The sequence below is a fragment of the Cebus imitator genome, unplaced genomic scaffold (genome assembly GCF_001604975.1).
Source record: "Cebus imitator isolate Cc_AM_T3 unplaced genomic scaffold, Cebus_imitator-1.0 Scaffold978, whole genome shotgun sequence".
Lineage (NCBI taxonomy): Eukaryota > Metazoa > Chordata > Mammalia > Primates > Cebidae > Cebus > Cebus imitator.
This window is the reverse complement of record NW_016108293.1, coordinates 106,046-117,102: the sequence shown is the minus strand read 5'-3', so window position 1 is coordinate 117,102 and position 11,057 is coordinate 106,046. Positions and strand designations below refer to the sequence as shown.

The 11,057-nt window shown below is 48.9% G+C and overlaps 1 protein-coding gene across 1 annotated transcript; it reads left to right on the top strand.

Moving 5' to 3' along the window:
• Positions 1–99: 99 nt before the first annotated feature.
• LOC108298510 (leukocyte immunoglobulin-like receptor subfamily A member 1) lies at positions 100–9,815 on the top strand (the record flags this gene model as incomplete). Its single annotated transcript, XM_037735813.1, has 12 exons — positions 100–219; positions 2,090–2,196; positions 2,688–2,757; positions 3,649–3,927; positions 4,217–4,295; positions 5,223–5,386; positions 5,471–5,776; positions 6,447–6,746; positions 7,503–7,553; positions 8,066–8,188; positions 8,606–8,658; positions 8,767–9,815. Coding segments are annotated over 12 exons (1,799 nt in total), but the record flags the coding sequence as incomplete, so codon positions are not given.
• Positions 9,816–11,057: the final 1,242 nt, after the last annotated feature.

The window sequence follows — 11,057 nt, the reverse complement described above, 5'->3', positions numbered from 1 at the left end:
GGATGAACCTGGCTTCCCACGCCCAGTCCCAGGTTGTGGAGATGCCGGGTCTTCAAGAGAGCATTTTCCATCCCAACCCTGCCCTCCTTTCCCTTCCAGGACTCACCCAGACACAGGACGGCGATGAGTTTGGGGGCCATGGTGCCTCTTCTATTGGGCCGGACACAGGGGTTGAGCTAAATTGGAAAATGAACAGGATGTGGCAGCCATGGTTTCGCAGTTTGCAGAGCTTAGAGGTTGCCCCCCACACAGGAAGATGACCAGCCTCACTCTAAACATAGGGGGTGACATAGACAGTATTCTGGTTCAACATAGCCCCTAGCAAAGCCCTGACTTGAATCCCCGCACTAAACAATCATAATGTCTTTTTTTTTCTCTTTGAGATGGAGTCTTGCTCTGCCGTCAGGCTGGAGTGCTGTGGTGCGATCTCAGCTCACTGCAACCTTGCCTCCCGGGTTCAAGCGATTCTTCTGCCTCAGCCTCCCGAGTAGCTGGGACTACAGGTGCATGCCACCACGTCCGGCTAATTTTTGTATTTTTTTTTAGTAGAGACGGGGGTTCACCATGTTGGCCAGGATAGTCTCGATCTCTTGACCTCCTGATCCACCTGACTCAGCCTCCCAAAGTGCTGGGATTACAGGTATGAGTCTCAATTTCAAAGTTAACTTTTCTACATGCAAAATTGTAGAATGGTATCTTAATATCTTATTGCCTTTTCTGAGAACTATGCATGATTTGATTTCTGTTATGCAATATTCCCCTGCCAAATGAAAATAGATGCATTGTCAGTGTTGTAAAATGGCTGTACAATAAAACAGAAATGTTTATTCTGTTATGTTCAAAATTTTGCAAATTGAGAACGATTTTCAAGTTCTTAAATTTTTCCTCCGTGCTTCAATAAGTTAAGAACAACAAAAGTTGATTTTGTGTTATTGACACAAAAAGTATAATTGATATGTCATTGCGCTGTGTCTTGCCACATCCCAGTGTATGCTTACTTCTTAAATCTTTAATTTATATTAAATAAAAATTGCATTGGATTAAAACCGTTGACTTCACAAAGTTGTTGGCCTCATTCCAACATGTAAACACTACTAAGCTCCCTTCCTGGCAAGAAACCCACAAACACCATCAAGTGCTTGCAAGCAACGTCAGATCAACAAGTTCTCCTCATTTTTAACCAATGCGTGCTTTATATTTTCAAGTGGGTATTTGCCTCATGGTTTGCTTGGAGGGTGACTGTCCTCTACTGAAGTCTCGAACTTTACAAATCTCACTTCCAAGTCAATAAATTATAACACATTTTATGAATCATAGAACAGTGTTTAATATTTGGCATCACTGATTGGTAAAAAATCTTTCTCATGGGTGATACATTTGCTTACAGGTACAGATATGTGTATCACAGCATTTATTTAATGTATTTTTCTACTGTAGAATATATTTAATTAAATGGTAACATCAAATTCATCCTCTGTCATATGTAATTAGGTATTTTCTATAAGTGGAAAACACAACAGAATCTGACAACCATTGCTGGGTGTTATGGGGTCATCACTCTGGAAAAAAAAAATGTGTTCTCATCTAGTTTATTTTTACCTTGACATTCCCCGTGTCCTGCAGTTCCACCCTGGGGTGTAAACTCAGGGAAACCCACTCATACAATCCAGGACACACAGGCGAGAATGTTCAGGGCAACCTTTGTCCAAAAAACAAAATGCCCGGTGAAAACATATGTCATGTAAGCCGAAAAGGACAAAGACATAGAGGAATATGCAAGCCGCTGACTGCAGTCTATCTGTCGGTAAATTTAAACAAGAGGTGTGCAGTGTTACGAGCACAGCGGTATCATTTCACAATCAGAAACACAAAACCAACTGTCCTTTGTTCTGTGTTTAAAACTTAAACATACACATACACACACACAAATATTACCGGATGATAGCTATGATATGGAAGACACATATTTACAAAAACAACACAGAAAACGTTCAAAATCGTGTGTGTGTGCTTTGAGAAGTTCTGGGACGGGTGAGAGACGAAGCATGAGTTGATCCTATTCCTGTGAAAATGCTCCGTTTTTTTCCAGTGGTGATTTTCTGGAAGAGAAATATAGAGATCTGTGTCTTCAACCACAAGTCAAGGAAGGATTTCAGAGAAATCATCAAGAACCAGAATTTGCACTCTTGGTTCTGTGTTAATAACACAAAATCAATTTTTGTTGTTGTTAGCTTACTGAAGCACGAAAGAAAACTTTAAGAACTTGAAAATAGTCCCCAGTTTGCAAGTAATTAATTTGCAACTTTGAACATAACAGAATAAATATTTCAGTTTTATTGTACAATCATTTTACAACACTGATAATAAATCTATTTTCATTTGGCAGGAAAATGTGCGTAACAGAAATCGAATCATGCATAGTTCTCAAAAAAGGCAATAAGATATTAAGATACCGTTCTACAATTTTGCATGTAGAAAAGTTAAATTTGAAATTTAGATATTAGTGGGTTGGTCAGTGTTGGGGTTCAGGTCGGGCCTTTGCTAGGGGCTATGTTGAACCAGAATACTGTCTGTGTCACCCCCTATGTTTAGAGTGAGGCTGGTCATCTTCCTGTGTGGGGGGCAACCTCTAAGCTCTGCAAACTGCGAAACCATGGCTGCCACATCCTGTTCATTTTCCAATTTAGCTCAACCCCTGTGTCCGGCCCAAGAGAAGAGGCGCCATGGCCCCCAAACTCATCGCCGTCCTGTGTCTGGGTGAGTCCTGGAAGGGAAAGGAGGGCAGGGTTGGGATGGAAAATGCTCTCTTGAAGACCCGGCATCTCCACAACCTGGGACTGGGCGTGGGAAGCCAGGTTCATCCGCCCTCTGAATCCAGGCTGAGCTGACAAACCGTGACAAGGAGGGCAGGATTCACGTGCAGACGCGCCATCGCTTGTCGTTGTTGTTTTGTTTTGTTCCTTCCCCAGGATTGTGCCTGGGCCAGAAGATCTGCACACAGGCGGGTGAGTCCTGTCCCAGTCCTAGGACGCCGTGTTGGCCAAACACAAAGTGTTCTCCAGGCAGGGAGGGTGGACACGAGTCAGGCCGACGCAGATGACGTGGGGAGGGCTTTGCCGTGAGCCCCGGAAACACAGGAAGGGGGGTCCTGGGGAGACCCCAGGCTCCATCTTGTTCTAGAAACCCCCTGTAGGCAGCCCCTCGGACTCATCCAGCCTTCTGAAGAAGCCTGTGATGTTGAGAATCCGGGTGTCTGGGGGTGGGTTGGGGCACTCTCTGTCAGGAGGCAGGGACCTGGTGCCGGGCACTTGTGTTGGGAATTGTTTAAATGAGTTGATGTGTTTTGTATTGCTTGAATCGGGTCGGTTTCCTCCCTCTCTTCCACGCACAGATGTCTGTTGTTGTAGACAAAAGTTAGGAGCAACTTGGCTCAATGTTGTATCACCATGCCCAGTAGAACACTGTTCTGGGAAGACCTTCGTGTCCACTCTGGGGTGGGCTGTGTCCCTGTCCCACCACCAGGTACCCAGGGCATCAGGAGACCCACGTTACAGGGCAAAGCAGACCAATGTGAAGAAGGAAAGACCCCAAGGACAGTGGGGGGGGCTCCACACTTCCCTCTCTAGGCTGTGCCTCCTCCTCCTCCAGGTGCTCCCGACGACCTCTCCCTGTCGGCCCGGCCGAGCCCTGTGGTTCCCCTGGGAGGACGTGTGACTCTCTCCTGTGATTCCCATCATCGGTTTGCCACATTCACAATATACAAAACATCTGGGACCCAGGACCGGGCATTGCTCACTGGCCATTCCAGTGACTTCACCATCAGCCCCGTGACCGCAGGACACGCTGGGACCTATAGATGTTCTGGATTTTTCAGCCGCACCTCACAGCGGTCAGCTCACAGCAACTCCCTGATGATCGTGGTCACAGGTAGGAGAAGTCCAGCCCATCCCGTGTCCACTAGGTGTCCTTCCCAGGGTTGCAGGATGACAATGCTCTAGAGATCTAATACACAGCGTGGTGATCACAGCTCACACAGCTTCCAGTGGGAGAGGCTATTTTGTGAGTGGATTTTGCCTTCCTCCAAGATGGCAAAACTGCAGAAGAAATTGTCCAAGGGGCAAAAGAAACTGGAGGTTTGGTGGGGTGTGTTTACTTCCCTCCACCGATTAAAGATGAGAGGTGAGCAGGACTCGGGCTGCTGCCTCCTTCATGTTAGTACTGGGGAAGGAGCTCATTCCTGTTAACGATGAGGATTCGTCAGAACCTAAAACTGTCGTGGCTACTGTGAAGAAAAAGTAAAGCCTAAGTATACCCTAATGAAATTAGTCCTTCCCAGAGTCCACACCCAGTGAGTCCAGAGAGCCACTGTGGGATTCCTGGTCATGCACTCACTGTGGACACAGAAGCCATCCTGAGAATTTAAAGATAGGGCATTTCATGTGAGGAATCAGCTTCCCTGGTGGAGGAGGGAGGAAGCCGAGCAGCAGGACAATCTCCCTGGGAAGTAGCAGGTGCAGGGTGTTGGTTCCAACTCCAGCAAGGTGGATTCAGGGAGGAGAGATGTCCCCTGACCCCAGCTCCAGCGTTTCCCCAGGGAAGTCGTTTTCCTGCCTTGAAGGAGCCAGAGCCTTGGGGAAGTCACAGTTCCCTCGGGAGGCGTGTCCGGTGGCTCAGTGGGACATGATTGGGAAAGGCACCCATTCCTCCCTCCTCCTCCTTCTCAGTATCCTGACATTCGTCCCTTCTCCCCGATGGATGTGCAGAATGTCCCACAGAAAGTTACAAACTCATCCTGTAGAGTCGCCCTGCCCATCCTATAAAGCAGGGAAGGGACAGTGTGCAGTGAGTCTCATAATCAACAAGCTCAGTAGGAGAAGACAAGAGGTTGAGTCTTTCAAGCAAGAGAAGGGAGGAGAGCAGGTTTGGTGAGGCCGGGAGATCCAGGCTAGGAAAGCTCCGGGAGGATCTGGATGGAGGCTGAGGCTGTGAGGAGCTGCTCAGCCAAGGGGTCTGCCGTGTCCTTCTGCCTAAGTAGGAAACAGAGTCACTGCCACCTTCCCCTCCAAGTAGTCACGTATAACCTCTTGGGTTTTGGGGCAAAACCAGTTGTTTCCAGCAGTGGGAACCTGGGAGGTTCTTTCTAATCCTCTGGAGATTCTTGTATTTTTCAACACACAGCGCTGAAAAATAGTGAGGCTCATAACCTCATGGTCCCATGTCAGGGATCCTAAGCCAGCACTGTGTTTGCTGAAGGTTCTCAAAGCACAGAGCAATTCCCGCTTTCCAGGAGCACCGCACGTCTCATATGGCCTCAAGGCAGAGCACAGGGAGCGGTGCGGAGAGAACACGCACACACAGTCAGGAAGGACGTGGATGGGCTTTGGCGGTGACGAGGGAGAGCTTCACCCTGAGGTCCCAGGTGAGGGGTGAGGAGGGTGAGCCATGTGAACTCCTCTGTCTTTGCTCCCAGGTGCGTTCAGAAAACCATCCATCTCTGCACACCCAAGCTCCCCGGTGGCTGCGGGAGCCCAGGTGACCGTGCGCTGTCACTCGGAGCTGGCATTTGATGAATTTATCTTATACAAAGAGGGGCACACACAGCATTCCCAGGAGCTTGACGCGGGGATGGAGGCTGGGACTCACTACATCGAGGCTGTGTTTCGCCTGGGTCCTGTGACGCCGGCCCATGCGGGGGCCTACAGATGCTGTGGTTCTTTCAGTCACTCCTGCTATGAGTGCTCGGCTCCCAGTGACCCCCTGGAGATTGTGATCACAGGTGAGTGTGGCTGGACCATCGTGCTCCACTGGTGCCCTGGGAGCTTCCTGGGGTGATGGGGTTGTTAATCAAACCTCAGGAGAGGAAGAAAAATAAAGGAACAGAGGGACTGTGAGCAGGAGCTCAGCAAAGGGGTTCAACATGTCTTAGTGCTTAAGGAGGGGGAGGGGTCACTTTCACCCTCCCCGGCAAGTTGTCACCTCTAACTCCTTGGGTTTGGGGGCAAAGCCAGTTCTTCCCTGCAGTGGGAGCCCGTGAAGTTCCTTCTGCTCCTCCAGAGATTCTTGTATTTTTCAACACACAGAGTTGAGAAATAGTGAGACTCATGTAGTCCTTAGTCCCACGTCAGGGAACCCAAGGCCGGCACTCCGTTTTCTGAAACCTCTCAAAGCACAAAGTAACTCCCATTTTCCAGGAGAACCCCACACCCCATATGGCTTCAAGGGGCAGTAAGCCACAGAGACACAGTCAAAAGCCACGGGGAATCTATGAAAGGCAGAGGAAGTGAAACGACACAGACACAGGCTGGGTCAGGACCCTAGAGAGGAAGATGAGATTGACAGAGGCAGCAGCCGACATTCGGAATCTGCCCCCAAGATGACAGCAGGGAGAGAGAGGACTTTGTTCACGCACTCAGGAGTGTTCTAAAATCAGCCTCTTTTTCTTCCAGGAAAACACAAAAAGCCTTCTCTCTCCACCCAGGTGGGCCCCATGGTGGGGTTGGGAGAGAAAGTGACATTATTCTGCATCTCCCAAGTCTCATTTGACCGGTACCATCTGTGGAGAGAGGGGGCTCCTCATGGCCAGTGGCTCAGTGGAGGGCAGGGACACAGGGGAGCGTTCCAGGCCAACTTTTCCGTGGGCCCCGCAACGCCAGCCCATGGCGGGACCTATAGATGCTACGGTTCTTTCAAAGCCTCGCCATATGAGTGGTCGGCCCCCAGTGAGCCCCTGCACCTTTCCGTCATAGGTGAGGAACCCACGCCTGCTGCCTGCCCTGCTAAGTCCCAGAGCCATACCAGAGGGACATCCCACTGGGCACACAGGGGCATTAGGTATTCTGGCAAAATGAAGCGGTGAAAAATCCAGACAGGAATGAAGAGGCTGAGCGGGATGGGGCTGTCAGGGTGTAGGGCGGTAGACAGGGCAGCTCCACACCCCCCGCCCCCTCCGGCATGAAGAAAGAGTTCAGGGCAAACACAGGCGGAGGTCAGGCCAGATGGATTTTGTGGAGATCAGGGGTTGCCTCAGCCCCTCGCCCTTTTCCGTTTTCTCTGAAGCCCCTCCTGACTGCTCACCACAGAGAGACTTCCCTGTCAGGGAACGTGGATATTTATCGTCCCAAAGGGAGAAATGTCTGCTGACATCACCATGCATCTCCTAGTCACCTTCCCAGCTTAGGGAAGGAATCGCCCCCCAGAGATTCCAAGGAAGGGACCCCAGGACCCCCATTAGTCTTTACGTGGATGACAGGGTAGAAGGTAGACAGGGACGAACCCTCCAAAGAAAATGGTTCTACTGCTCGGGAGGCTGAGGCAGGAGAATCGCTTGAACCCAGGAGATGGAGGTTGCAGTGAGATGAGATTGCACCACTGCACTCCAGCCTTGGCGACAGAGTGAGACTCCATCTCAAAAAAAAAAAAATTAAGAAAAAAGAAAATGGTCCTACTTTAATGGGGCAGTCAATGACTCTTGCTCACCCTTCCTCTGCCTTATTTCTCCCTAGGAGACCCTAAGAATACTCATCTGTCGTTCATGGAATCCACCCCTGAATCTGGTAAGCAAATAATTCTTATCCTAGTGTCTGAGTCCCTGGGGAGACAGAAGGCTCCTCTGTGAGTGAAGGCTGTGCCACCTCCCAGCTCTGTGACTTGGGGCTAGGCAGCCCCTCCCATGTCCCCAGATTCCTCATCTGCATCTGAAACTGTGTACCATCACGCCTGGCTAATTTTTGTATTTTTAGTAGACACAGGGTTTCGCCATGATGGCCAGGCTGGTCTCAAACTCCTGACCTCAGGTGATCCATCCGCCTCAGCCTTCCAAAGTGCTGGGATTACAGGTGTGAGCCACCACACCCAGCCTTCACATCTCTCTTGGAGGCTCTTTGATTTGGACACGAGTCTTCACTTCTCTTGGAATTTTTTGTACGTGATGGAAAATGAAGAAAGTAACTGTTCAGGTGTAGGGATCTTGGAAGAATTTCAGATAAAGTGTGTCATGCATTCAGTATGTGTCGGCACAAAATAGGCAAGCAGTGAATGAGAGGGTTTATCATTTGCTTCTTGACAGACACACACCTTCCTCAAGGACAGTCCGGCAACCTGAATATCCTCATTGGGCTCTCAGTAGCCGTCATCTGCGTTGGCATTTGCCTCTCTGCTTTTATTGGTTACTGGTGCTCCGTAAAATACCGTAAGTCTCAGGGAAGAGGGGACAGCATCATGTGAGCTCGTGGGGATGTGACCGAGGCACAGAGGGGGCTGTTCACATCCTGCGGGTTGATCTGTGTTTCCATTGAGGTTCTTGACGGAGGAACCCCACCCCTTTCCTTGACTAACCAATCACCCCTCCCCCTCCCCTGCTCTACCTCATTTTTGAGAGGCCACTGACCTGCAGGAGAGGGTCCATGAGAGAGGCAGAAGGATGGGGGCCATCGATCGGAGGGGTCCTCGGGCAGTCAGGATTGCCCTGGATTGCTGATGGGTGGTTCCGATTTAGTGGGGGAGGCTGGACCACACTGCAACCTCAGGCACAGCCTCACCTTGCTTTGGTCTTGATATCGCCACCTCTGACATGAAGATCTGGAGGACATTCTTTTTCACCCCACAGACACCCCCATGGCAAACACAGAGCACGTGGAAGGCCAACAGATGGATGAAGAGGTGAGTTCTCCCAGCCCAAACCATCACCACAGCGCCATCCTCTCAGACACCCAGCGGCCCTGCCTTGAGTTACTAAATATGTGCCTCTTTTCACCTCCATCCCCCCAGGACCCTGCAGCAGAAGCAGCACAGGAGATGGTGTATGCCCAGTTAAACCAGCACACCCTCTCTCAGAGAGGAGTCACTCCCACCCTCCCGTGTCCTGAGTACCTCTTGGAGGAGCCCAGTATCTACATTGCCGTCCACCAAGCCTAGACGGAGGCCACAGCCGCCCCCAGTCTTTGAGCGCAAGGGGCATTCATGCACAAGGACCTGGATCTTTTCCTAGGAGGATTTTTTTCCATGGACATTTCTCCTCCTTCTGGTACTATCTTGACACCTCCAAGCTGGCAACAGCAGAGTCTGAATGCCTGTGGGATTATCTCAGCACTGCTTCTCAGACAACTAGCCATTCTATGATTCTATTTTGAGCATCCAGCCATTTAAGGTGATTTGACTCTATCCACCCACTCATTCTGGACATCTCACTAATGTCACCTGACTTATTCTGAAACTCTGCAGACATGCTTCTAGAAAGCTGATGCATATCCTCAGCCAGTTTAGTCTCTAAATTACTCAGTAAGTCTATTTTAAAAATTTTTTGGACATTTTTACTGCTTTTATTGCAATGTGATTTTTTGGATTATGTTATCAAATGCTTTTTAAAAATTGTACTGTAAGTTCTGGGGTACATGTGCATATCTTGCAGGATTGTTGCATAGGTACACACATGCCATGGTGGTTTGCTGCCTCCATCCCCCCACCACCTACATCAGGCGTTAGTCCTGGGATACGTGTGCAGGATGTGTAGGTTTGTTACACGGGCAAACGTGTGCCATGGTGGTTTGCTGCATCTATCAACCCATCACCTAGGTATTAAGCCCAGCATGCACTGGTTCTTTTCTCTGATGCTCGCTGCACCCACTGCCCTCCTCTGACAGGCCCCAGTGAGTGTCTTTCCCCTCCCTGTGTCCACATGGTCTCACCGGTCAGCTCCCAACTTCTAAGTGAAAACATGCAGTGTCTGGTTTTTTGTTCCTGCACTGGTTTCTGTGTCTCTGCAAATGACATGATTTCATTCCTTTTCATGACTGCATAGTATTCAGTGGAGTGCATATAACACATTTTCTTTATCCAGTCTATCATCTATGGGCATTTGGGTTGATTCCATGTCTTTGCTATTACTTAATAAAATTTTGCAGACACGAAGTGTATTCTATATCTGAGTCATCTAATATGGTAACCACTTGTCAAATATGGCTTTTTAATTTAGAACAGATCAAATTACATGAAGTTTAAAGTTCAATTCCTCAGCCACAGGGCCACAATTTGAGTTCTGAGAGCCACATGTGGCTGCTGGCTGTCAGAAGAGCATGAATACAGAATGTTTCTTTGTCAGAGGAAGTTCTAGGTGTTGCAGATGAAAGGTTTAAACTTGAAGATGCAGAGTGTATTTTCTCATGGAGTGCAGCCTCCTGGAAGAGACCTAGTGTAACAAAATGATAATATTTAACATCTATCGTGAGATGTCTTCATCTAATGAAATGCGGGGAACAAGCAGAATTCTCTCCTGGAGTGTCTTTTCACCTCTTATCTTTGTGCAAATTTCTGCCATAGAGATTTTCTCCCAAACTCTGAGAAGGTCACCTCCTGTTTGCCCCTTTTCCCGTCCCCTGGTTTCACATGGAGAGAAAGCACGCATCCTTTCTCGGCACAGAATATTGTCTGGAGGCCGGGTGCGGTGGCTCACGCCTGTAATCCCGGCACTTTGGGAGGCCGACGCGGGTGGATCACGAGGTCAAGAGATCGAGACCACCCTGGTCAACATGGTGAAACCCCGTCTCTACTAAAAATACAAAAAATCAGTTGGGCACAGTGGTGCGTGCCTGTAATCCCAGCTACTCAGGAGGCTGAGGCAGGAGAATTGCCTGAACCCAGGAGGCGGAGGTTGCGGTGAGCCGAGATCATGCCATTGCACTCCAGCCTGGGTAACATGAGTGAAACTCCGTCTCAAAAAATAAATAAATAAATAAAAATAAATAAATAAAAATAAAAAGCAGATGACTGCACAAACTCTTTTAAGGCTGTCTGATGTTTTCAAAAAAACTGTTTTTNGCACTCCAGCCTGGGTAACAAGAGTGAAACTCCGTCTCAAAAAAAAAAAAAAAAGAATATTGTCTGGAAGCTGCTTTCTGATGACCTCTATATCTGAGCCTTTATTCTGTTCCTTTCTACCTGAATTGGCACCTGCCCAGAGCAATTCACAAACTGCTGCCTGCGACGAGCTGTAGTTAGCGAATTGGTGCATGTCTCCTTCACCTGGGAACCCTCTCCATTCTTGAGCGTCTCAGTGCAGACAT